Genomic DNA, 27,760 nt, shown 5'->3' on the forward strand with positions numbered 1-27,760 from the left:
GTCCATGGGTTCCCATTCCGGGAGCTCTTGAATCCATTGGAAAAGGGAATAGGTGGAATAGGGGGGACATCAAAGCCCTGAAGATGCTGGAATTCTTCAGGAATGAGATGGAGATGGAAGGGAGACTCTGGAAGTGGGAGGGGTGGATGGTGAAGGCGGAGCCAGGTCCTGGTGTCACCCACAGCTCCCTTGGGAACATTCCCTGTCTGCTCCTCACGGATCCACCACTTCCATGGTGAGGGACAAGGGAGGGCAGTCCCCATATTCCCAAATCACGGAATATCAGAACGCTTCCGGCTGGAAAATCCCTCTGAGAGCACCGAGTCCAAACATTCCCCCAGCGCTGCCAAATCCCAAATCCACGGGAGCCCAGCCTGGAGCTGTGACTCAGCTGCTCTTCCCATCCCACTTCCCCCGCTTGGGGGGAATCCCATTTTGGACCACATTCCATCTGGGATTAGCACTTTATCGCGGCCAAAAAAAGGGGAAAAACAGCTTTTCCCCCCACGGATCGGGGAATATCTCGCTAATTGCTCGCATCCCTCCCAGGCAGTTTATTAATTGTGGGAACTGGGCTGAATCCAGGGAAATTTCAAGCAAATTTAAGTGTGGCATCATTTCATTTCCCGGCTCAGCGAGCCGGGACGAGGCTGAGCGGGAATGTGGCGATGGATTGAAAAGGCGGATGCCGGGCAGGGAGCCGGGAATGGCACAGCTGGAAGAGGAGGTGTCAGGGTTTGGAAAACCAGGCGTCTGCTGAGGAAGGCAGGAGCCTCCCCTGAAATGGAAAACGTAAAAATTCCCTCCCTCTGAATTATTATAATTTTGAAATTAAGGGGCTTTCAGGCAAAGATAGAGGAGCAGGTGTAAGAGTTAATTATTAGGAAAATTAAAAGTACAAATGCACTAGTACAAACAGACAAAACCAACCCTGGCAGGGTCAGAGCAGCCCTGTCCCCTGTGGGTCAGGGAGTGGCTCAGCCCCATCCCAGGGGGGCTCAGCCCTCCTGCAGTGCCAGCTGTGCTTCTGCTGGAGCAGGATCTGCACAAGGGGGGAGTTTTCCTTGGAGCTCCAGGGCTGGGGGAGATGGGCCTGGGTTCCTCTGGGAATGCAGGGGGAAGGAAGCTGCTCCTCTGGGAATGCAGGGGGATAAAGCTGCTCCTCTGGGAATGCAGGGGAAGGAAGCTGCTCCTCTGGGAATGCAGGGGGATAAAGCTGCTCCTCTGGGAATGCAGGGGGAAGGAAGCTGCTCCTCTGGGAATGCAGGGGGATAAAGCTGCTCCTCTGGGAATGCAGGGGAAGGAAGCTGCTCCTCTGGGAATGCAGGGGGAAGGAAGCTGCTCCTCTGGGAATGCAGGGGGAAGGAAGCTGCTCCTCTGGGAATGCAGGGGGAAGGAAGCTGCTCCTCTGGGAATGCAGGGGGGAGAAAGCTGCTCCTCTGGGAATGCAGGGGGAAGGAAGCTGCTCCTCTGGGAATGCAGGGGGAAGGAAGCTGCTCCTCTGGGAATGCAGGGGGAAGGAAGCTGCTCCTCTGGGAATGCAGGGGGATAAAGCTGCTCCTCTGGGAATGCAGGGGAAGGAAGCTGCTCCTCTGGGAATGCAGGGGGAAGGAAGCTGCTCCTCTGGGAATGCAGGGGGAAGGAAGCTGCTCCTCTGGGAATGCAGGGGGATAAAGCTGCTCCTCTGGGAATGCAGGGGGAAGGAAGCTGCTCCTCTGGGAATGCAGGGGTGAAGGCTGCTGTGGTATCCCAAAATCTCAGATTGTGTCCAAGTAGGAATTGCTTGGCTCCTCCCCTGGGCAGAGCATCTCCCAGTGGGATGATGGAATTTTCTCAGCCATGCAGGGACACTCAGTGACCCATGAACAGAAGATAATTAATAATTAATAACCCATGAACAGAAGATAATTAATAATTATGGCCCATTAACATAAGAGATCTCCTGGAGGGAGGATGGGTTGTGGAAGAGATAAAAAAAAATGAACAGAAGAGAACTGTCCCACCCCTGAGAGATGAAAATATAGAAAACACAAATCTTGCAAACCAGGACAGGGATAAGGCTGGCTGGGATGGGATATCCGAGTCCTGCCTGTGCCACTGGAATTTCGGGATGCAGGGAGCACGATGGATGCTCCAATCCCTCATGGAAGTGTCCAAGCGAAGGTTGGATGGAGTTTGGAGCAACCTGGGATATTGGAAAGTGTCCCTGCCCCTGGCAGGGGTGGGACTGGATGGGATTTAAGGTCACTTCCCACTTAAACCGGTCTGGGATTCCAGGGAATTGGGGGATACTGCTGGGATGGCTCCGGGATGGGTTTTCTGTGGGAATCTTGTGGGATGCTGCTCTAAAATTAGAAAATTAGGGATGCAGGGAGAGCTCAGAGCCCCTTCCTGATGCCAAAGGGGCTCCGGGAGAGCTGGAATTTGGGGAAGGGCTGGAGCGCCAGGAGCCAGGGAATGGCTTCCAGTGGGAAAGGGGAGCTTGGGGTGGGATTTTGGGGTCTTGGGCAGGAATTCCTGGCTGGGAGGGCGGGCAGGGTCTGGGCTGGAATTTCCGGAGGAGCCGTGGCTGCCCCATTTTAGGAAGAGTTGTGGAATTGCCGAGCGTGGGATGTGCAGAGCGTGTCCTGGGCGGGGGCTCCAGGTTGGATCCTGGGAACAATTCCTTCCAGGAAAGGGCTGGAGCCCCCATCCCTGGTGGCATTTCAAATCCCTGTGGATGTGTCCCATGGATCAGCAGTGGCCTGGGCAGTGCTGGGTGTGGTAGGACTCGGAGAGCTTTCCCAACCCAAAGTGATTCCACGATTTTGGAATGCTGAATCCCGGGAAGGGCCGGGCTGATGTTTGCGGTGTTCCCACCAGGATGGAAGAGGACGAGCTGTATTTCCACAGCGAGGATGAGCTCCTGGGAGAGGGGGATTCCCTGAGCCAGGGATCCCTGGACACGAGGTAGGGAGAGGCTCTGCAGTGCTCTGCTGCTCCGTGCCTTTTCCCGATGGATTTCCCACAGGAATTGTCCCCGAGTTCCCATTCCTGGGCTGCTGGTGGGGAGGAGAAGTGATGGAACAGGCAGAAAAGCAGCCTTGGAATGGGATTCCGGGTGGAGATCGGGATACGGGCTGGGACACTGCTGTGCTTTTGAGGTGCCCTTCTGTCTCCATGTCCTGTTCCCAGATCCCGGGATCAGCCATTCCCACGGGAATGAGCTCCCTGCGTGTGCATGGAAGTTTGTTTGCTGTGGTTTTTCTCGGAGTGGCAAAAGAGTTTTTGGAAGGAGCCAAAGGAAGGGAATTTCAGGTAAAATCCCGAGGATCGTCCCAGGAGGAGCTCGGCCACAGGAAGGAGGATTTTGGGAAAAGCTCCTGAATTCCTGTGGGATAAGGGATGGCAGGAAGGACGTGAGGGGCTCATTGTAACAGGATTTGACCCTGGCTCTGCCCTGGATAGGGTGGAGTTGGACCAGGTGATCCCTGTGGGTCCCTTCCAATGGAAAATATCCCGTCTCCATGCTATCTCCATCACATCCCAATATCCCATCTCCATCCTATTATCCCATGGACCCCATCCCATGGACCTCATCTCATCCCATTATCCCATCCCATGGATCCCATTCCATGGATCCCATCCCATCCCATGAATCCCATCCCTATCCCATTATCCAATCCTATCCCATCCCATTATCCCATCCATGGACCCCATCTCATTATCCCATCCTATCCCATCCCATGGATCCCATCCCATGGATCCCATCCCAAGGATCCCATCCCATGGATCCCATCCCAAGGATCCCATCCCATAATCCCATAATCCCATAATCCCATAATCCCATAATCCCATAATCCCATAATCTCATAATCTCATAATCACATAATCACATAATCCCATGGATCCCATTATCCCATTATCCCATTATCCCATTATCCCATTATCCCATTATCCCAGAATCCCATAATCTCATTATCCCGTTATCCCGTTATCCCGTTATCCCGTTATCCCATTATCCCATTATCCCATTATCCCATTATCCCAGAATCCCAGATTCCCAGAATCCCATTATCCCATTATCCCATTATCCCAGAATCCCATTATCCCATCCCATCCCATGGACCCCATCCCACGGACCCCATCCCATTATCCCATCCCATGGATCCCATTATCCCATGGATCCTATGGATCCCATTATCCCATTATCCCATTATCCCATAATCCCATAACCCCATTATCCCATGATCCCGTAATCCCATAATACCATTATCCCATAACCCCATAACCCCATTATCCCATTAATTATCCCATTATCCCAGAATCCCATTATCCCATTATCCCATTATCCCATCCTGCCTTTTCCCTGGCTGGGCCATGGATTCCGTTGGCTATCAGGGCAGAGTCCGGGATCATCCCGGATCATCCATCCCAGCATTCCCGGTCAGGCTGGATCGATCCTGGCTGGGAGGGGCAGGAATTCCCCCAGCCTTTCCTCATGGAATTCAGGGATGAGCCAGGATGAAGTTGGGAGAGGGAGATTCCCAAAGCCGAGCCATTTAAACGAGGTTTTTAGGGATAAATCCCCTATTTCAGGAATAGAGGTATCCATACAAGCAGCAGGAAGGGGATGGTGCAGGGAATACCGGAAAGACAGGGAATTCCCTGGGATGGGAAAGGTTTATCCCCCATCCCAAACAATTCCCAGGTCTCAGGGGGGCATCCACGGGGTTTTATCCCTGTTTTCACTGAGAATTCCTGGAGGATTTTGCTCCAAGGAATGCCTGGTTTGGGCTGTAGCAAACACGTGCTGGGATTTACCAGGAATCCCCAAAAAAAAGTGGGAATAAAAGAAAAGAAAGGTAATAGGTTCCATAATCCAGCTTTTGGGAAGAATCCAAAGGCGCTTGGATATGAACCATCCTTTGGAATTCAGGGAAGGGTTTTGGCTAAAATTCCTTTGGGAACAAAAATGCCCCAGCTCCTTTGGAAGGCCTTTCCTTCTCCATCACTTACAGATCCCAGAAATGGGAAAAATATGGATCGGAAGAATAAAAATAGGAATTTTGGTGTTTCCAGACCTGCATGCCAGGAAATTCAGTGGGATGAGGAGGAGTCCTGCTGGGCCCTGTCTCAGCCTTCCTCATCCTCATTCCCAATCCCATTCCCAATCCCATTCCCACTGTCCTTCCTCCAGCCCAGGGATCCCTTTGGATTCCCTGTTTTCCACATGAACGGAAGGTTTGTGTGCCGAGATGGGGGCGGAAAAGGACAGTGGGATGCACAAGGAAAAGTGGGATGAACAAAGCATGGAATTCCCTGTCCCTGGAATGTCCCAGCAGCAGCCTCAGGGACCATGGGCCAGCCCATTCCACAGCCTTGGAGACGGGGAATTGTGGAACCATGGAATATTCTGGGTGGGAAGGGACCTTAAAGCTCATCCCTTTCCAATCCCGACACTTCCCTCTATCCCAGGCTGCTCCAAACCCCAATGTCCAGCCTGGCCTTGGACACTTCCAGGGATCCAGGAGCAGCCACAGCTTTTCTGGGAATTCCATCCCACCCCCTCCCCACCCTCTCAGGGAAGAATTCCTTCCCAAAATCCCATCTGAATCCATCCCTCGGCAGCTTAAAGCCTATCCCTCTTTTTTCCTGGCATTCCATCCCTTATCCAAAATCTGTTCCCGGGCACGGGGACCTGGTTCCACTTCCATCTTTTCCATGATTAATCCCACAATCCCAGGCATTCCCTCTCCCGTTGTGCCTTCCTCCCACCCCGCTCCCAGCCTGGAGAATCCCCTGGGATTTGGGCACGGACATCCTGGAGAGGGTTGAGCCTGGAGATCCTGGACTTTGGCAGCTCTGGAAGCAGAGGAAGATCCCTCTCCAGCAGATCCGGGACAGCCGTGTCCCATTCCCATGGAGCAGAGCATCCACATCAAGGATTTTGGGTATTCTCCTGCGGAGCTGCCGATTCCAGGGAAAGCAGATCCAGCTTCTCCTGGATCCAGGCTGGTCCTTTGGGAACACAGGGAATTCTCCACCTTCTCTCCCTCTTTCCCAGGGAACGTGCGACCTTCCCGTGTCCGCAGATCCACGTGGATGTCTCTGCTTTTGGGAATTTCCCCAAATTTGGGGAATTTCTGTGCAAACAGGACCGCCCCCCATGAAGCAATCCTGCAGATTTCCAAGGGATGGGAAGGGGTTTCCATCACTGGGATGATGGCAGGGCTTCCCGAGGGTTTCCAAGGGCTGGGAATTCCCCTTTCCTCCTTCCAGGAATCCTGGCACAGGGTACAGCACCCGCCCATTCCCACTTTTCCTTTGGGATTTGAGCAAATCCATCCCAAAGAAAAGGAGGGAGTGGGAAAAGGAGGTCAGGCAGGAGGGAACCGCTTGGAAAAATTGTAATATTGGCCAAATATCCCCCAAAATCCAGTCTGGGACAAGCCTGGATCCTGTGGACACAACGGGAAGTGGTATGGGGAGATCCTGGGATTCCAGCCGTGCATGGAGTGCTTTGCTGTGCCGGAGTGTTCCCAAGTTTTTCCTGGTTTATAAAACAATGGAAGAGCCCTTTATCCTCACATTTCCTCTCTCCCTGTAAATTCCCAAGCCTTGGAGACGAAGCGGAAGAAGATCAGCATTCCAGGTAAATTCCCACAGCAGATCCCCCCCACTCCTTCCAGAGCTGATCCACCCACAAAGTTCCGCTTTCCAAAGAAAATTCCTTAAATCCAGACACCGAGACTTGGATCTGTTAAATTCCATTTCTGTGTTTCCCTGTGGGATCCCAAGTTTGGAATCTGCTCATCCCACACAGAATCCAGGGATGAAGGAGCCAGGAATGGGAGGTGGAGCCTTCCCATGTGCCACGTCCCCGGAATGGCTTTGGCTCCTTGATCCCTTGGGAACTTAAACCAGACACATCCATGAAAAACAAAACCGCAGGGAAGGATCCAGAATGGGGAAATAAAGAGCTAAGAAAATCCAACCTGGATTTAAAAAAACAAATCCCAGGAGACGGGAGGATGTTGGAATCAGGGCAGGATCCTTCAAAAAGCTGGACTTGTGTTCCAGTGAGGAAAACAGAAAAGAACTGGAAAAAATTTGATATTGGGAAGGAATTCTTGCCTGTGAGGATGGGGAGGGGGTGGGATGGAATTCCCAGAAAAGCTGTGGCTGCTCCTGGATCCCTGGGAGCGTCCAAGGCCAGGCTGGAAAACCTGGGATAGTGGGAGGTGTCCCTGCCCATGGAATGGGATGAGCTTTAAAGCCCTTTCCTACCCAAACCATTCCGGGATTGTACAATCCCATTATTTATTCACCGACATAGACTCACCCTTTAAATTCCCAGGAAAAGCCAAGAGGGATGGGCACTTCCAGAGGCAGCTCAGGAATTGCCAAAAAACCTGTCTGAGCCCAGCTCCCAACCCTCTGGAAAGTGAGATCCCAGGAAGCTCCATCCGATAGGGGCTGTCCTTGAAATATTCATGGCCAGGACAGGGCTCGGAGCCGAAAGGAATCTGCTCCCGGTGAATTATTGATGGAAGCTTTTCTCCCGTGTCCCGGCGGATCCGAGCCGTGTCCGACTGCCTGTCGCTAATTATCCCTCTGGCACCTGCTCCAAAGCTGGGATCTGTGCCAGGCATGGCAGAAGTTGGGATGAAAATCCCCACAGGCTGCCCACGGCATTCCCATCCCCGTTCCCATTCCCATTCTCACTGCTATTCCCATCCCCGTTCCCATTCCCGTTCTCACTGCTATTCCCATCCCCGTTCCCATTCCCGTTCCCATTCCCATTCTCACTGCTATTCCCATCCCTGTTCCCATTCCCGTTCCCATTCCCATTCTCACTGCTATTCCCATCCCCGTTCCCATTCCCATTCTCACTGCTATTCCCATCCCCATTCCCATCCCCATTCCCATCCTTATTCCCACACCCATTCCCCACACCCATTCCCACTCCCATTCCCACCCCCATTCCCACTCCCACTTCCATCCCTGTTCCCATTCCCATCCCTGTTCCCATTCCTATCCCCATCCCCATTCCCATTCCCACCCCCATTCCCCATACCCCACTCCCATCCCCGTTCCCATCCCTGTTCCCATTCCCACTCCAATCCCCATTCTCACTGGTATTCCCATCCCCATTCCCATCCCCATTCCCAATCCCATTCCCGTCCCCGTCCCCTTTCCCGTTCCCATCCCCGTTCCCATTCCCACTCCCATCCCCATTCTCACTGCTATTCCCACCCCCATTCCCACCCCCATCCCCATTCCCATCCCCATTCCCATCCCCGTTCCCATCCCTGTTCCCATTCCCACTCCCATCCCCATTCTCACTGCTATTCCCACCCCCATTCCCATTCCCATCCCCATTCCCATTCCCACCCTCATTCCCATCCCCATTCTCATCCCCATTCCCATTCCCACCCCCATTCCCATCCCCATTCCCCATTCCCATTCCCACCCTCATTCCCATCCCCATTCCCATTCCCATTCCCATTCCCATCCCCATTCCTATCCCCATTCCCATTCCCACCCCCATCCCCATCCCCATTCCCATCCCCATTCCCACTCCCATTCCCATTCCCACCCCCATCCCCATCCCCATCCCCATCCCCATCCCCATCCCCATCCCCATCCCCATCCCCATTCCCATTCCCATTTCCCATTCCCATTCCCATTCCCATTCCCATTCCCATTCCCACTCCCATCCCCATTCCCACCCCCATTCCCCATTCCCACTCCCACTCCCATCCCTATTCCCATTCCCACCCCCTTTCCCCACTCCCATCCCCATCCCATTCCCAACCCCACTCCCGTGTGGATGTGGCTCTTGGGGACATGGATCAGTTCTGGGAATGGCCACAATTTGGGATAGTTGGGAATTAATCCGTGTCCAAATAGGTAAGAAGGCTCCAAAATTCCCAAATCCACGTGGCACAGATCTTTGGGATGTCACAGTGCCACCACCAGGATGAACAGGAAGTTTGGGATCTTTTCCATCCTGGGGAAAAAAAAGTCCCAGTCAAGATTTTCCATCTTTTTTGCCGACCCCTCAATTAAACGTAATTAAATTACGCTAATCATTTAATGCGCCATTAAATTCCTTGGAAAAATATTGCATCCTGAGGATGCTGAAAATCAGGAGAAGGTTCAAACCAACGGAGCAGCTTTTGCTGCCAGTCCCAGGGCAGAGCTTTCAGAACCTGGAGATTTTTCCTGGATTCTGGGAATGTAAACCACCCCCAGCCTATCCCGGGGAGGAGATTCCCAGACGGAGCAGGAGCCATGGATAATGCTGGAAGTGCTGGACACAGCTCCTGTTTCTCACGCCGGAAGCGCAGATCCGGCCTCCAGACGGGTTTTTCCCGGGAATAGGGGGAATGGAACACCCTGGGCTGGAGGCACAGCTGGAATTCCCTCCCTGGAGCTTGGACACAGCCCCATCCTCCTGGGAAGGGGTGTCCCCGCTCCCTCAGGAATTCCGGCCCTGGGATTTAACTTGATTTTTTTTCCTCTCTTTTTCTCTGGTGCCTCACCCAGGATTAAGTTTAACGATGGATACAAGGCGGTGGCAAGGTACCAAAAATGTCCTGGTGGGAGGGATCCCAGATTTTGGGGTGGGATCTGGCATTTTGGGGGATTGCTTCCATTCCAGCCCATCCCAGGCACCCCCATCCTACAGATAGGTGCAAATCCCGGCATAATCCCAGGATTTGGGATACAGCTCAGCCTCATCCTGTGACACCAGGAATTATAGGGCCAGGACACGGGGAATGGCTTCCCACTGGGAAATGGAAACTTGGGGATATTGGTAAGGAATTCCTGGCTGGGAGGGTGGGGAGGGGCTGGGCTGGAATTCCCAGAGAAGCTGTGGATCCTTGGGAGTGTCCACGGCCAGGCTGGAGCACCTTGGGATAGTGGAAGGCGTTAGGATTGGAATGGGACGATCCTCAAGGTCCCCTCCCACCCAAACCATTCCTGGGATTTGAGGATCAGCCCCTCTCCCTGTCCTGCTCCCATGGGCCGTGTCCGGTTGGGAATGTTTGTTAATTCCTGGGATTTGAGGATCAGCCCCTCTCCCTGTCCTGCTCCCATGGGCCGTGTCCGGTTGGGAATGTTTGTTAATTCCGCACTTTCCTCCTCCTGGCTCCGTCTCCTCCCAACAGCGAAGACCCGGAAGATCCCAGGTATGGGACGTGGTGTCCCTGCTTCCCTTTGGGAATGGTGTGTGCGTGGATGGGAGCAGGCCCTGCATGGTGTTTGGATCCAGGGAAAGGGATTTTTCCGGGATCACCCACCCCTGGGATTTGGATCCAGGGAAAGGGACTTTGCTGGGATCACCCACCCCTGGGATTTGGATCCAAGGAAAGGGACTTTTCTGGGATCACCCACCCCTGGGATTTGGATCCAAGGAAAGGGACTTTGCTGCGATCACCCACCCCTGGGATTTGGATCCAGGGAAAGGGACTTTGCTGGGATCACCCACCCCTGGGATTTGGATCCAGGGAAAGAGCCTTTTCTGGGATCACCCACCCCTGGGATTTGGATCCAGGGAAAGGGCTTTTCTGGGATCACCCACCCCTGGGATTCCCTCTGTCCTTCCTAATCCCAGCAGGGACAAATCCCTTTCCAGTCAGGGACTCCTGCAGGAGCTCCCGGAGTCATGTTGTTCTCTATTCCAAGCTCTCCATGGATCCATCCTTCCTTCTATCCATTCCTCCATCAATTCCTTCTTTCCTTCCTTCCATTCCTCAGTCCATCCCATCCCATCCCATCCCATCCCATCCCATCCCATCCCATCCCATCCCATCCCATCCCATCCCATCCCATCCCATCCCATCCCATCCCATCCCATCCCTCATCCATCCATCCATCCATCCATCCATCCATCCGTCCATCCATCCATCCATCCCTCATCCATCCATCCATCCATCCATGGATTCCTTCCATCCATCCATCCATCCATCCATCCATCCATCCCTCATCCATCCATCCATCCATCCATCCATCCATCCATCCATCCATCATCCATCATCCATCCATCCATCCATCATCCATCCATCCATCCATCCATCCATCCATCCATCCATCCCTCATCCATTCATCATCCATCCATCCATCATCCATCCATCATCCATCATCCATCCATCTTCCATCATCCATCCATCCATCCATCCATCCATCCATCCATCCATCCATCCATCATCCATCCATCCATCATCCATCCATCATCCATCCATCCATCCATCATCCATCCATCCATCATCCATCCATCCATCATCCATCCATCCCTCATCCATCCATCATCCATCCATCCATCCATCCATCCATCCATCCATCCATCCATCATCCATCATCCATCATCCATCCATCCATCATCCATCCATCCATCATCCATCCATCATCCATCCATCCATCATCCATCCATCCATCATCCATCCATCCATCCATCATCCATCCTTTCATCCATCCATCCATCCCTCATCCATCCATCCATCCATCATCCATCCATCCATCTATCCATCCATCCATCCATCCATCCATCATCCATCCATCCCTCATCCATCCATCCATCCATCATCCATCCATCCATCCATCCATCCATCCATCCATCCATCCATCCTCCATCATCCATCCATCCATGGATTCCATCCATCCATCCATCCATCCATCCATCCATCCATCCATCCATCCATCCATCCCTCCCTCATCCCAGCCCCACCAGCGCTGTCCTACCTCTGTTCCCATTCCCGAGGATCCTTGGGAATCCTGGGCACAGGGAGCTCTCCCTCTGGAACCCTCTGGATTGGCTTTGTTGGATTGCCCCGTGCATGTGGATGAGTTTGGGGGGAGAAGGTGGATCAGAATCCATCCCTGGATCCCAACTCATGGAATCGCTCCTTCGGATTGCAGATCCACGACCAAAGGGAAAGAGAAAAAACACCTGGTGTTGCCGTTCAGGTATCCCGAATTCCCTGATCCCTGATTCCCGGGGCACCCTCCGGCTCTGCGCTCCAGCCCCTGGGAGCAGCAGCAGGGCAGGACCGTGAGTCCATTTTTCCGAGGAAAGTGCTCCAAACCGAGGTGTTTGAGGGATAAAAATGGGAATTCCCCACCTGTGCCCAGGCTGGCACTGTCCGCGGTCACCTTTGGCAGCAGACTTGGACTGGAAGGGCCCAGGGAAAAGGAAAGGAAGGGAGAAGGAGGAATTTGGGATTGGCTGCTCCACCAGGATCCTGGATCCCTCAGGAAGCGCTGTCACCCTCCCGGATGCCTTGATCCGAGTCCCAGGAATGCAGTGGGGGCAGGAATCGGGGGGGAAAGAGATGCAGGAAACACTCGGAGAAGGAGGAAGGAAAAAGAGGGACACGCTTGGAATGCGCAGCATTCCTGCATCCCTCACCCAGGGCATGTTTTCCCTCCAGGAAGAGGAAGGGACACGGGATCTGCACTTCCCTGGCCCCTCTCCCAAGGATGGATCCCAGGGATGGGACATTCCTGACCCTCTTCCCACCCAGGGATAGATCCTCAGGGATGGAATATTCCAGGCCATCTGCCCACCCAGGGATGGACCCTCAGGGATGGGATATTCCTGACCCTCTGCCCACCCAGGGATGGATCCAAGAACTCCAGGGAACATTCCAGTCCCTCTGCCCACCCAGGGATGGATCCTCAGGGATGGGATATCCCAGAACCTCTGCCCACCCAGGGATGGGACATTCCCAACACTCTGCCCATCCCAGGATGGATCCCAGGATGGGATATCCCAGAACCTCTGCCCACCCAGGGATGGATCCCAGGATGGGATATCCCAGAACCTCTGCCCACCCAGGGATGGGACATTCCCAACACTCTGCCCATCCCAGGATGGATCCCACCCTGATTCCAGGGAACATTCCAGCTCCTCTGCCCACCCAGGGATGGATCCTCAGGGATGGGATATCCCAGAACTTCTGCCCACTCAGGGATGGGACATTCCAGAACATCTGCCCACCCAGGGATGGATCCCACCCTGACTCCAGGGAACATTCCCAACCCTCTGCCCACCCTGGGATGGATCCCATCCAGATTCCAGGGAACATTCCAGCCCCTCTGCCCACCCAGGGATGGATCCTACCCTGACTCCAGGGAACATTCCAGACCCTCTGCCCACCCAGGGATGGATCCCAGGGATGGGATATTCCCCACCACAGGTTGGATCCCATCCAGATTCCAGGGAACATTCCAGACCCTCTGCCCACCCCGGGATGGATCCCATCCAGATTCCAGGGAACATTCCTGCCCCTCTGCCCACCCAGGGATGGATCCCATCCAGATTCCAGGGAACATTCCAGACCCTCTGCCCACCCAGGGATGGATCCCAGGGATGGGATATTCCCCACGCTGGGATGGATCCCACCCAGATTCCAGGGAACATTCCCGCCCCTCTGCCCCCCCAGGGATGGATCCCACCCAGATTCCAGGGAACATTCCCGCCCCTCTGCCCCCCCAGGGCAGTTTGGATGGGGAAGGGAAGGAGGGAAGGATCCCACCCGCTGAGATCAGCGGGATGCGATCCCACAGGGATCCTGCCCATCTCCAGTGTGTCCAGCAGGACCTGGGGCAGATCCCTGAGCTCCAGGAGGAGGCCTGGAATGATTTCATTCCTCTCCTGGCAGCTTTTCCAACGCCACGCTGGGGTTTGGTGCTCCCAGGAGGAGCTCAGCTGGCAGGGAATTCTTTTTCCCGTTCTGCTCCCACAGCAGGAGTCAGGACAGGGAAAAAACAGGAATTCTTGGATCAGATCAGGCTGATCCCTGCCCGTTCTGCTCTTCCCAGTTTCCCTCCCGTGTCCCATTTTATGCTGGAGATCCTTGGGAATTTTGGAGCTCCTTTGGAATTCTCCCAAAACCCAAAATCCAGCAACGCTTCACTATTTAATTTTTTTTTCTGGATGGTTTTCCAGCAGCTCGGGCGCAACGAGCTGGAATTTCAGGTTCTGGAATCTGTCCCATGTCCCCATCCCAGCGGAGGAGCCGGTGTAATTAACTCCATCCTCCTTAATTACTTCCCGGGCTGCTTAATTGCTTTCTCGTCCTTAATTGCTGCAGGACAATGAGGGCAATTAAAGGGGGAGAGAGAGGGAGGGGAGGGAAACGGGGAGAGAAGCGGGAGCGGGGAGGAAAACGGGGAGAAAAACTGGGAGAAAAATTGGGAAGAAGGAGCGGGGAGGAAAATAAATAGGGAAGAATGACCGGGGAGAAAAATAGGGAGTTAAACAGGAAAGGGGGGGTCGGGAAGGAAAACAGGGAGGAAAACGGGGAGAAAAATAGGGAAGAAGGAGCAGGGAGAAAATCAGGGAGGAAAATGAATAGGGAAGAAGGAATGGGGAGAAAAATAGGGAATAAAACAAGGAAGCAGGACCTGGGGGGAAAACAGAAAGGAAAACAGGGAGGAAAAGTGAGAGAAGCAGGATCCGAGAGGAAATCGGAGAACAGAACCAGGGAGAAAAGTAGGGAGGAAAACAAATAGGGAAGAAGGATCCGGGAGAAAAATAGGGAGGAGAACAGGGAAAGGGGGAAGGAAAACAGAGAGAAAAATAGGGAAGAACGATTGGGGAGGAAATCAGGGGGGGAAATAAATAGGGAAGAAGGAGCGGAGAGAAAAATAGGGAGAACGGGGAAAGGGGGCCAGGGAGGAAAACAGAGAGAAAAATAAGGAAGAAGGACTGGGAAGGGAATCAGGGAGGAAAATAAATAGGAAATAAGGACTAGGGAGGAAAATAGGGAGGAAAACAAGGAAGCAGGACTCGGGAGGAAAACTGGGAGGAAAAGAGAGAAGCAGGATCGGGGCGGAAAACAGCGAGGAAAATAGGGAGGAAAACATAGAGAAGCAGGATCTGAGTGGAAAACAGAGAACAGGACCAGGAAGGAAAACTGGGAAGAAGGACTCGGGAAGGAAAACCGGGAAGCAGGAGCTGCTCCGGTGCTGGGAGCTGGGGTATCCTAAGCCGTGCAGGGATGTGTCCCACCTACATTTTAAGCTGAGAGAGAGGAAGTTTGGGTGGAATATTGGGGAGGAATTTTTCCCCGTGAGGGCAGGGAGGGGTCGATGGAATTCCCAGAGCAGCTGTGGCTGCCCCTGGATCACTGGGAATGTCCGAAGCCTGGTTGGACACTGAGGTTTGGAGCACCTTGGGATAGTGGAAGGTGTCCCTGCCCGTGGCAGAGGTGGGGTTAAGGATCTTAAAGCTCCCTTCCCACCCAAAGCATTCCATGATTCCCGGATTCCCCAGTGCACTGAAGTTTGTTTGCCTTTTATTCCCTTGATATTCCACCACCGGCTCCAGCAAAGGCAAGGAGAAGACCAAGGAGCACAAGTAGGTTTGATCTCCCCACTCCTCCTCCTCCTCCTCATTCCCACTTTTTCCAGCTGATCCAGGTGGTTTGCTCTCCATCCTCCTCTTCATTCCCACTTTTCCACCTGATCCAGTTGCTTTGCTCTCCCTGCTCCTCTTCATTCCCACTTTTCCCAGCTGATCCAGCTGGTTTTCTCTCCATCCTCCTCCTCCTCCTCCTCATTCCCACTTTTCCCAGCTGATCCAGTCGGTTTGCTCTCTCTGCTCCTCCTCCTCCTCTTCATTCCCACTTTTCCAGCTGATCCAGCTGGTTTGTTCTCCATCTTCCTCCTCCTCCTCCTCCTCCTCCTCCTCTTCATTCCCACTTTTCCAACTGATCCAGTTGGTTTGCTCTCCATCCTCCTCTTCATTCCCATTTTCCCAGCTGATCCAGTTGCTTTGCTCTCCATCCTCCTCATCCTCATTCCCTCTTTTCCAGCTGATCCAATTGCTTTGCTCTCCATCCTCCTCCTCATTCCCACTTTTCCAACTGATCCGGTTGGTTTTCTCTCCATCCTCCTCATCCTCATTCCCACTTTTCCAGCTGATCCCGTTGCTTTGCTCTCCATCCTCCTCATCCTCATTCCCACTTTTCCCAGCTGATCCAATTGCTTTGCTCTCCATCCTCCTCCTCATTCCCACTTTTCCAACTGATCCGGTTGGTTTTCTCTCCATCCTCCTCATCCTCATTCCCACTTTTCCAGCTGATCCAATTGCTTTGCTCTCCATCCTCCTCCTCATTCCCACTTTTCCAGCTGATCCGATAGCTGCACTCTCCCTTCCTCCAAAGGCCTGTCCACTCTGGGAAAACTTGTCTCTCTTCATGTGTGTCCTCAGACTTTGGCGCCTGCAGGGAATATTTATCCAAAAAAAACCCCAAGGAATATTTATCAGGCAAAATCTTTGGAGCCTGGCAGCATCTGAAGGGAACTAAGAGGTCCTGAGGGATCCGTAGGGATCAGATGGAGGAACTTTCCCAGGCTGGACGTGGACAGGGCAGGAGAAGTCCGGGTGCAAACAGGACTTTGATCCAGCTTTTCTTTGGACATCAGGAAAAGGTTCTTCCCCCAGAGCTGGCTGGGCACTGGAACAGCTCCTCAGGGAATGATGACATTCCCAAGGCCGCCAGAGATCCAGGAGCGCTGGGACAGGGACAGGGTGGGATTGCTGGCATGTCCTGGGCAGGAATTGGATCCGTGATCCCGGTGGGTCCTTTCCCACTCGGGAATTCCATGATGGGACAGCTCCTGTGCCCACATTCGGCGGCCAGGTTTCTTCAGCTCCTGCCTTCCTTTTATTCCCAGTAATTTTCATGGATCAGGCTGTTCCCCCAAAAACCAGATCCTCCAGCTCTGCCCGAGCAGCTGGGATCAAATTTAAACTCGGCTCCAGGGAATGATCCTGGAATCAGCCCTGGGGACTTCCCCATCCGGGAGGTCTCTCCTGGCTCCTATTCCCTATTTTGTGGTTTAGGGATCAATTCACGGCACATCCCATGGATGGATCCTCCCAAATAACGGGATGACGCAGGAGGTGGAGATGAGGTGGAGAAGGAGGAAAATGTCCTCAAGGAGAAGGTGGAATCGGGAAAAATGGGGGAGAGATCTCCCAGCTCTGCTCCTTCCTCTGGGAGAAGGAACAAAGGGATTGAGGGTTGGGATCTTCCAATGGAAGATCCCCGGTTGGAAGTGAGGTCCAGTTTTGAGGTGAGGTCCCAGTTTGGAAGCGAGGTCCAGACTGGTGGTGAGGTTCATCTTGGAGGTGAAGTCCAAGGCTGTAGGATGGACCCGGCAGTGGGATCTGCCCCCTGGAAGAATTCCTGACAGGTGGAATTCCTGCAAGGAAATGAGCCATGGGAATTTTGTTCCCTGCTCCAAAGTCCCAGGAAAGGGCAGTGATTAAAATGTCCGTTTATCCATGGATAATTCACCAGTGACGGGATCTTCAGCTGGAAGCTGGCCAGCAGGGAGGCTGCTCCCAGCTCCCTGCTGCGGCTCCAGAATCCGTGTGGATTCTGGAGATCCCCACGGGTGCAATCCTAAAGGACAGAGCCAAGAGGAGCAGCAGGTAGCTTTGTGGAACTGGAGACGATCCATGCTCAATCCCATATTAAACCCCCAAAAAATCCATGGGAAGAGAACTTCCAGAGGCTGAGCGGAGTCTCCGGTGTCTAACACGGATTTAAACTTTGCTGGAAGTTCTTCCCGACTTGGGATCAGCATCGGGACGTTTCCATCCTCCACCCCAATCTTGCCGGAGCCCAGGTGGGATGTGATGGAGCAGCAGCGGCTTCTCCGGCGCCTTGTTTCTTCAGGAAAGTGGGAGAAGGTCGGGTGGTGGCCCAGGAGGGCGGGTGGTGGCCCAGGAGGGCTCTCGGCACCATGGTGGCAGCTCAGGTTCCTCAGGCGCGCGGATCCTCATGGAATATTCATGCGGAGACGGTGTCAGCTCTCCACCAGCCCCGGCGTCCCACCGGCACCGTCGGGAGCGTCGAGAAGATCCCACAAAAACCCCGCTGTGCCCACGGAGGAGACTTGGAGGGATGCCCCATCCCTGCCCCGTCCCCTCCGGCGCTGGGATGGATGTCCCACCCTAGAAGCTCCACCATTCCCGGCTCGGCTCTTCCAGAACCTTCTCCTGCAGGGCCGGGTGAAGGTAGAAGCCGGGGTGGGAAGGGGGAGGTGTTTGGGATTGGGCAGGGCTCACCCAGCTCGGGAAAGGGACGCGCGGGGATCGGGAAGGGGTCGGGGATCGGGATGAGCCACCGGGAAGCTGCTCCAGAACTTTTGGGATGGCTCCGTCCTCATCCTCATCCCGCTTCCTCCCTTCTTCCCAGCACCTGCCAGAATCCACCAGAATCCACCAAAATCCGCTGCTTCAGAATTTATTTCTTTGTCTCTTTTTTCCTCTTATTCCTTTTCCCCTCCATTTTTCCTTTTTTTTTCCTCGTTTTCCTCCCCTTATTTTTCCCAGTGCTTTCCCCTGCTTGTTTGGAGTTTTTTTCCTGCTTTATCCTTGGCTTTTATTTTTTTCCCCTTAATCCCAACAATTTCTTCCCCCACATTTTTTCTTTCCTCTATTTTGATCCCATTTTTTCCCCTCTGCTGATTCCTCCTGGGATTTCTTTCCCAAATTTTTCTGGGTATTTTTCCTTTCTTTTATTTTTCTACTTTCCCCCTGTTCTTCCCGCAGGGTTCCCCCCTTCCTCCCATTTTATTTTCCCTCAGTATCTTTTCCCTCTTTTTTTTCATTTTTTCCCCTTTTTGTTCATTTTTCCCCTCTGCTTATTCCTCCTACAATTTTTTCCCCTAAATTTTTCTGTGTTTTTCCCCTTTTTCTTTTCTATTTCCCCTCCCTCATTCCCCCACCCCATTTCCCCCCGTTTTTTCCCCTCCATTTTTCCCTCCCTGTTTTTCCTTCACAGTCTCCCCACCATTTCCCCCCTGTTCATTTTCTTCCCCATTTCCCCCTCCACTTATTCATTTTCCTTCTTTTTCCTTTTTCTCATTTTACCTCTTTACCTTTTTTGCCTTTCACCCTCATTTCTTTATTTCTTTTTTTTCCCCTTTTTGTTGCTTTTCCCAATTTTTCTCTATTTTTCCTTTCCCCTCTTTCCCCCCCTGTTTTTTTTTCCCTTTTCTTCCTCTTTTCCCCCTTTTTCTTTCCTTTTTCCCCTTCTCCCAGCACCCTCCAAACTCCGTTATTCCCTGCTCATTCCCCTTCCCATTCCCTGCTGGGCACGGACACATCACCTGGAGCTCTTTTCCATATTTTTTTTCCCTGGATTTTTCCCTCCGATCCACCTCACCCCGTGGATGTCCCAGAGGCTTTTCCCCATCTCCAGCTCCTTTAGGAGCGCACGGAGCCGCTGATCCAAGTTCCATCCCCACGTCCCCACTCCAGGAGAGGCTCCAGGAGATCCCAGATCCCACACGGATCTCTCGGGAAGGTTTTGGGATGGTGATGCTGGGTCCCAGCCCACATTCCTTGGATCAGCTGCTTAATCCCATTTTTTCCCACGCATCACCCCAAAACCATCGTTGTTTTACTGGCAGGAACATCTGGGGGATCCGGATCCTTGGTGTCCATGGATTTGGCAGCCGGGAGAGGACCCTGATGGGATTTTCCCATCACCAGCTGCTCCTCACTTTGCTTTTCCTTCCCAAGGAACCTCAGAAATTCCTGGCACTGGGATTTTTTATCTCTGAGCATCCACCAGCAAACGGCAGCTCTGGGACTGGAGGGGTTTTGGGTTTTTGATTTCCATTTCTGAGAGTTCCATGGAAAAGAAAGGAATGTAATCCAACCAACCAGGAGGCGTGGCTGGAAGGGCAGAGAATGCTCTGGGAGCAGAATTCCAGAGCCTGAGCCGCGATTCCAACATTTCCTCGTTAAATAAATTAGCGTGAAAACAGCTCCAAAGGTCCCATGCCCTGGTGGGATTACAGACACGGAATCCTCATCCTCGACTTTTCTCCTCTGATCCATGGGAAAAGTGGAGCATCCTGGGAATAAATCACAGCTCCCAGAGCGCTGCTTTAGTCCCGGCTTTAAAGAGTTCCTGATCTTATCCCGGTGGGATTCCTGCCCCTCAGATCTTTTATTTTCCCGTTCTCCTCAGTTTTCTTCCTGCTTGCTCCACCTCTCTCTGTGGCCTGGAGACTCCTGGGGGTCATTTCCAACTCCAGGGTTTCTTTGTCCTTGGGGGAAAAATTCCCAAGGGTAAAACTTGACCCTTTGTCCCAGCCTGAGGTGGGACTGGGAATTCCCACAGGCTCCCTGTGGTTTCCTTGTGGGCATCACGTCCCAATCCTGCAGAATCCAGGAGCTCTGGATCTTCTGGATCCCTGGATCACCTGGCCTGGCAGCCAGGTGAGGTCCAGGTGAGCTGGAGGTGAGGTCCTGGCTGGAAGTTGGATCCAGGCTGGACGTGAGGTCCTGTTGATGGTGAGGTCCAGGATGGAGGTGAGATGAGGTCCTGGCTGCAGATGAGGTCCTGGCTGGAGATGAGGTCCTGCTTGGAGGTGAGGTCCTGCTTGGAGGTGAGGTCCTGGCTGGAAGTTGGATCCAGGCTGGACGTGAGGTCCTGGTTGATGGTGAGGTCCAGGATGGAGGTGAGATGAGGTCCTGCTTGGAGATGAGGTCCTGCTTGGAGGTGAGGTGAGGTCCTGGCTGCAGATGAGGTCCTGCTTGGAGATGAGGTCCTGCTTGGAGATGAGGTCCTGCTTGGAGATGAGGTCCTGCTTGGAGATGAGGTCCTGCTTGGAGGCGAGGTCCTGGCTGGAGATGAGGTCCTGCTTGGAGGTGAGGTGAGGTCCTGGCTGGAGGTGAGGTCCAGGATGGAGGTGAGGTGAGGTCCTGCTTGGAGGTGAGGTCCTGGCTGGAGATGAGGTCCTGACTGGAAGTTGGATTCAGGCTGGACATGAGGTCCTGGTTGATGATGAGGTCCAGGACGGAGGTGAGGTGAGGTCCTGGCTGGAGGTGAGATGAGGGCTGGAGGTGATAAAAGGTCCAGCCTGGAGGTGAGATCCCAGTTTGGAAGTGAGACCCAGACTGGTGGTGAGGTTCATCTTGGAGATGAGGTCCTGGCTGGAGATGAGGTCCAGGCCAGAGGAGAGGTCCCAGCTGAAAATGGTGTTCATGGTGGAGGTGAGGTCCAAGCAGGAGGTGATGAAAGGTCCAGCCTGGAGGTGAGATGAGGTCCTGGTTGATGGTGAGGTCCTCACTGGAGGTGAGGTACTTGAGGTACTTGAATTTTTGGAGTGTTTGAATTTTGGGGTATTTTAATTTTGAATTTTGGGGTATTTTAATTTTGAATTTTGGGGTTATTTTAATTTTGAATTTTGGGGTATTTTAATTTTGAATTTTGGGTTATTTTAATTTTGAATTTTGGGGTATTTTAATTTCAGGGTTTCTGAATTTTGGGGTGTCAGAATTTTTGGAGTATCTAAATTTTTGAGGTGTCAGAATTTTTTGGATATTTGAATTTTTGGGGCTCCTGAATTTTTTTGGTGTATGGATTTGAATTTTTGGAGCATTTAATTTTTAGGGTGCCAGAATTTTGGGGTTTCTATTTTTTGCGATTTCTGAATTTCAGTGTTTCTGAATTTTGGGATATTTGATTTTTTTGGGGGGCACCTGAATTTTTGGGGTGTATGAATTTTAGGGTGCCTGAATTTTGGGGCATCTATTTTTTTTTTGCGGTTTCTGAATTTTGGCGTGTCTGAATTTTGGGATATTTGATTTTTTTGCGGTGTCTGAATTTTTGGGGTGTATGGATTTTTAGGGTGTCTGAATTTCTTGGTGCCTGAATTTTTGGGGTGTATGGATTTGAATTTTTGGAGTGTTTAAGTTTTAGGGTGCCTGCTTTTTGGGGCATCTTTTTTTTGCAGTTTCTGAATTTCAATGTGTCTGAATTTTGAGATATCTGATTTTTTTGGGTGTATGAATTTTTAGGGTGTCTGAATTTTTGGGATGTCTGAATTTTTTGGTGCCTGAATTTTTTGGGTGTGTGGATTTGAATTTTTGGAGTGTCTGAATTTTAAGGTACCTGAATTTTGGGGTATCTATATTTTTGTGGTTTCTGAATTTCAGTGTGTCTGAATTTTGGGATATTTGATTTTTTTTGGGGCGCCTGAATTTTTGGGGCATCTGAATTTTTGGGATATCTGAATTTCTTGGTGCCTGAATTTTGGGGTATCTATTTCTTTGCGGTTTCTGAATTTCAGTGTGTCTGAATTTTGAGATATCTGATTTTTGGGGGGTATCTGAATTTTGAGGTGTCTGATTTTTTTGGGTGCCTGAATTTTTTGGGTGTATGGATTTGAATTTTTGGAGTTTGAATTTTAGAGTGCCTGAATTTTGGGGTATCTATTTTTTTTTTTTTTTTTGCGGTATCTGAATTTCAGTGTGTCTGAATTTTGGGATATTTGATTTTTAAGGGGTGTCTGAATTTTGGGGTGTCTGAATTTTTGAGGTGTCTGAATTTTTGGGGTGTCTGAATTTTTGAGGTGTCTGAATTTTGGGATGTCGGTATTTTTGGAGGGGTCTGAATTTTGGGGTACTTGAATTTTGGTGTACTTGAATTTTTGTGTGTCTGATTTTTTGGGGTATTTGAATTTTGGTGTACTTGAATTTTTGTGTGTCTGATTTTTTGGGGGTATTTGAATTTTGGTGTACTTGAATTTTTGTGTGTCTGATTTTTTGGGGTATTTGAATTTTGGTGTACTTGAATTTTTGTGTGTCTGATTTTTTGGGGTATTTGAATTTTGGTGAACTTGAATTTTTGTGTGTCTGAATTTTTGGGGTATTTGAATTTTGGTGTACTTGAATTTTTGTGTGTCTGATTTTTTGGGGTATTTGAATTTTGGTGTACTTGAATTTTTGTGTGTCTGATTTTTTGGGGTATTTGAATTTTGATGTACTTGAATTTTTATGTGTCTGATTTTTTGGGGGTATTTGAATTTTGGTGTACTTGAATTTTTGTGTGTCTGATTTTTTGGGGTATTTGGATTTTGGTGTACTTGAATTTTTGTGTGTCTGATTTTTTGGGGGTATTTGAATTTTGGTGTACTTGAATTTTTGTGTGTCTGATTTTTTGGGGTATTTGAATTTTGGTGTACTTGAATTTTTGTGTGTCTGATTTTTTGGGGTATTTGAATTTTGGTGTACTTGAATTTTTGTGTGTCTGAATTTTTGGGGGTATTTGAATTTTGGTGTACTTGAATTTTTGTGTGTCTGATTTTTTGGGGTATTTGAATTTTGGTGTACTTGAATTTTTGTGTGTCTGAATTTTTGGGGTATTTGGATTTTGGGGTATTTGGATATTTGGGGTGTTTGAATTCTGGGGTACCTAAATTTTGAAGTATTTGAATTTTGGGGCAATTGAATTTTTGGGTGTTTCATTTTTAGTCATTTCATTTTCCAATGTCTTGGGCAGAAATTCCATTAACTGGTCAGGAGAGATGAGGAGTGGGAACACGACCGGGACCCCCAGCAGGGACTCTGCTCATGGAGAGGCAGAGTTATCCCGAGCTGAGACATTCCCAAATAAAAAACGGGATCCAAGATTCCAGGGCTGTGAATCCCACTCTCTATTGTGACTCTCAGGAACATTTCCTGCTCTGTTTTTCAGCTGACATTTCCTCTCTCTTTTGGAAAAAACAAAATCCTCCCCCCGTTCCCATGTCCTAGAAAACACCAAAAAATAAAACCCCAGCAATTAATGGGAATTTTAATTGTCCCTCTCTCCATCCAGAGCTGGAAAAGGAGTTTTTTCAGCCATGAAGCTTGGAAAGACCCGTCCGTCCAAGGACGAGCATCGGAAACAAGGTACGGTCGTGGAATGATGGTGGATTCCTGGAATTGCAGCGGTGGGAGAGGAAGGGCTGCCCGCTCCCTGGGCTCTGCTCCGAGGTGGGGCTGGAACTGGACACCTCCGGAGAGGCAGCGACTGGAAACTCGTTGCTGTTTCCATCTGAGCCGAGGATCGGTTTTCCACGGCAAAGAAAAGCGGGAATGTGCGTTCGCAGGCGGGGGGAAAAGCCTCGGTTTGGGTCGCGGCTCTGGGAAAACTCTCCCTGTTTTCCAGCCAGGTTGGAGGGTAGGAAAAGGGAATTTTGCCTGGGATGCTGGCATGGAAACCTGGGCGCTCTTCCCACAACCTGGGTGTTCTCCTCGTGGTTAAAGCTTCCAGCAGGACCACGGGAAAACATCCAGGATGCGAAGGAGCAGAGCAGCTGGTCCCATGGAAGCGTCTCCACGGGCTGGATTTATCCAGGGTGGTGGAATGGTCACTGTGTGGTGTGGGCACTGCTGCATGGCCGGGAGGCTCCTGATCCCACCTTTCCCAGGAACCTCCGGCTGTCCCACACCTTCCCTGGGCTGGGATGGAGATTCCGACCCTTGGCCACCGGATAAAGGGATGGGTGGATGTCCTGCACCCGCTGCCTGCTGGCCAAGCCGGCATTCCCAACATTCCATGGCTGCTCCCCTCCCATCCCGACTCTTCTCTGGGTTAGATCAGGACCAACCTGGCCTTGGACACTTCCAGGGATCCAGGAGCAGCCACAGCTTCTCTGGGAATTCCAGCCCAGCCTCTCCCCACCCTCCCAGCCGGGAATTCCTTCCCAAGATCCCAGTCCAAGCTCCCCTTTCCCACTGGGAGCCATTCCCTGGCTCCTGTCCCTCCACCCTTGTCCCCAGTCCCTCTGCAGCTCTCCTGGAGCCCCTCCAGGCCCTGCCAGGGGCTCTGAGCTCTCCCTGGATCCTTCTCCTCTCCAGCTGGATATTCCCAGCCCTCCCAGCCTGCCTCCAGCGCAGCTCCGTGGTCTCCTCTGGAGCGACTCCAGCAGCTCCATGACCACCCCATGCCAAGGATCCCAGAGCTGGAGGCAGCAATTCCCAGCTCGTGTGACTCTGGCTCAGTCTTAACCTCCTGGCTGAGTCAAGGACCCCCTTTCCCTCAGGAAAGGAACATTCCAGCAACTTCTTCCAAGAGAAGCCCAGGCATGGGGAGGTGCCGGTGGGATTGCAGCAGTTTTTCCTCTTGGGAATGACCCATTTCTCCCATTTTTTAACCCCTTTCTCTTCAAAACCAGGGACTTGGTTGTCTTTCCAAAATGTCTTCTGCTCCTCAGATCTCCAGTTCTTCTTCAAATTCCCCTTTACCTCCTGAATCCGGGGTGTTGTCATTATTCCTTATTTTTCCTCCCCAAAACCCTCTGCAGGAATTCTGCCCGGATTGAATTCCATGTCATCTCCTTGATAACCCCTTTTCCGAGCAGGTTGTCCGAGACCCGACCTGCTTCCCATTGTTTTTGTGCTCCCAGCCGAGGGGACGGATTGGTTTCCCTTCTCCCAGCCTTTAATTATTCACGGATGGAAATTAAACCCGGAGCCATTCCTTTGTCCCCTTCCCGCAGATGATCCGGCTGTTCTGGAAACAGAAGACCTGGACAGAAAGGCCATGAGATATGGAGCAGGCCTGGAGCCAGACACCATCTCCCTGGCCTCTGTCACCGCTGTCACCACCAATGTCTCCAACAAAAGGTGAGATCCAGGGCTGGGATTGTGCCAGCGGGAGGCGAGGACAGACATCCCGAAAATGCGGGATTGTGACGCAGGGAATGTTGGAAATCTTTGTCCCACGGAGCCAGTGGGATGTTTAGTTTGGAATATCTGACCTGCAGCAGCGATCACCGAAGTTGGTTGAAGGAGCGTTGAGGGTTGACCCTGCTCTTGGGACACGGGACAAGGGATGGAGGGTCAGGACACAGGGAATGGCTTCCCACTGCCAGAGGGCAGGGATGGGTGGGAGATTGGGGTGGAATTGTTCCCTAGGAGGGACTGGGATGGAATTCCCAGAGAAACTGTGGCTGCTCCATCTCTGGAAGTGTCCCAGGCCAGGTTGGATGGGGTTTGGAGCAAGCTGGGATGGCGGGAGGTGTCAGGTGTCCTTACTGGACACCAAAGGAGTACGCAGAAGCTTGGTAAGTTCAAAAGAGAAAAAGACCCAGTTTTATTTAAACATCTGGTGTTTCTACAATCCCAAAGGTGACTGTGGGTTGGAGGATGGAATTACCACCTCTCCAACCACACTGGTCCAAAGATCAATCAATCATTTCTCTCCACCCACAGAGAAATATTCTAAAGTATTCGATTTATACATGAAACTATTCTATTTTTACATGAAATGGTGTGGGAACCCTGGCTCTCAAATATATGAACGTTATAAGAAGGCTAAAGAAGTTTTATGAGAACTTTAAAACTTTCAAAAGAGCTATAAAAGCAAAGTGAACACTTTTAAAAATCGGGCCAGCAGTCAGGCTCTGGATGATCTTTGAGGTGCTTCCTACCCAAACCATTCCATGATTCCATTAATTCCACCCGTGGTTTGACCAAGGGTTTCTTCTGCCTCCCCCAAGGTCCAAGCCTGACATCAGGATGGAGCCGAGTGCCGGGAGGCCCATGGATTACCAGGTAGGTGACACCGACCTGGGCTTGGGGACCGAGCTCCTGGTAGGTCTCAACTCACTGGGCTTGGAACCAGGACATCCCAAGAGCTGGAATTTCATCGGTAGAGCCATAAACTCAGGATTAAGTCATTGACTGGGTTTGTTGTCCAGCATGTGAAACCCAGAGAATCCAAATTAAGCTCTTTTTGAGGTTGTCTCTCTGTGGAATTTCTCCTTGGAGCAACCTGGGATAGCAGAATGTGTCCTTGCTCCTGGCAGGGAGTGGAATGGAACGAGATTTAAGGTCCCTCCCAATTCCAACCACTTCGTGATCCCGTTGTGTTTTCCAGCAGAAGTGAAGCCAGTGGGATCGGTCTCTGGTTAAATCCCGTTGTGTTTTCCAGCAGAAGTGAAGCCAATGGGATCACTCTCTCTGATCCCACAGTTTGGGTTAAATCCCATTGTGTTTTCCAGCAGAAGTGAAGCCAGTGGGATCGGTCTCTGGTCCCACAGTTTGGGTTAAATCCCGTTGTGTTTTCCAGCAGAAGTGAAGCCAGTGGGATCACTCTGATCCCACATTTTGGGTTAAATCCCGTTGTGTTTTCCAGCAGAAGTGAAGCCAATGGGATCACTCTGATCCCACAGTTTGGGTTAAATCCCATTGTGTTTTCCAGTAGAAGTGAAGCCGATGGGATCGGTCTCTGATCCCACAGTTTGGGTTAAATCCCATTGTGTTTTCCAGTAGAAGTGAAGCCGATGGGATCACTCTGATCCCACAGTTTGGGTTAAATCCCATTTGCCATGTTGGGTGGAGCACCCACACCCTGGGGCAGGGACAACCGGGATTCCTGGGATCTCCTGCATTCCCCACCCTTGCCAGCCCCTCCTCAGCTGTGTCCCAGTGCAGTGGACTCTGCACTCTGCAGGGAAAATGCCATCAGGGTCCTCTCCCAGCTGCCAAATCCATGGACACCAAGGATCCGGATCCCTCATATGTTCCTGCCAGTAAAACAGCAATGGTTTTGGGGTGATGCGTGGGAAAAAATGGGATTAAGCAGCTGATCCAAGGAATGTGGGCTGGGACCCAGCATCACCATCCCAAAACCTTCCCGAGAGATCCATGTGGGATCTGGGATCTCCTGGAGCCTCTCCTGGAGTGGGGACGTGGGGATGGAACTTGGATCAGCAGCTCCGTGCGCTCCTAAAGGAGCTGGAGGTGGGGAAAAGCCTCTGGGACATCCACGGGGTGAGGTGGATCGGAGGGAAAAATCCAGGGAAAAAAAAAAATATGGAGAAGAGCTCCAGGTGATGTGTCCGTGCCCAGCAGGGAATGGACAGTGGACACAGAGCCCACTGTGGTGGGAATTCCCCTCGGTCAGAGGTGGGCAGGTGGGTGCAGGCAGCCTGGAGCTGCTCCCGGGATGTGGAAATTTGG

The 27,760-nt window shown here is 51.7% G+C and overlaps 1 protein-coding gene across 2 annotated transcripts in view; it reads left to right on the forward strand.

Moving 5' to 3' along the window:
- OTOF (otoferlin) overlaps positions 1-27,760 on the forward strand; it is a 121,239-nt gene that overhangs the window by 29,869 nt on the left and 63,610 nt on the right. The window contains exons 6-14 of one of the 2 annotated variants that reach the window (XM_077782491.1): positions 2,863-2,949; positions 6,599-6,634; positions 9,535-9,570; positions 10,161-10,181; positions 11,908-11,955; positions 15,323-15,352; positions 23,628-23,701; positions 25,294-25,420; positions 26,296-26,350. In XM_077782491.1, coding sequence (XP_077638617.1) covers positions 2,863-2,949; positions 6,599-6,634; positions 9,535-9,570; positions 10,161-10,181; positions 11,908-11,955; positions 15,323-15,352; positions 23,628-23,701; positions 25,294-25,420; positions 26,296-26,350 — 514 coding nt within the window. The remainder of the gene's footprint in view (positions 1-2,862; positions 2,950-6,598; positions 6,635-9,534; positions 9,571-10,160; positions 10,182-11,907; positions 11,956-15,322; positions 15,353-23,627; positions 23,702-25,293; positions 25,421-26,295; positions 26,351-27,760) is intronic. The other variant, XM_077782490.1, reaches the window with a different exon arrangement.

The sequence above is a fragment of the Lonchura striata genome, chromosome 3, assembly GCF_046129695.1.
Source record: "Lonchura striata isolate bLonStr1 chromosome 3, bLonStr1.mat, whole genome shotgun sequence".
Lineage (NCBI taxonomy): Eukaryota > Metazoa > Chordata > Aves > Passeriformes > Estrildidae > Lonchura > Lonchura striata.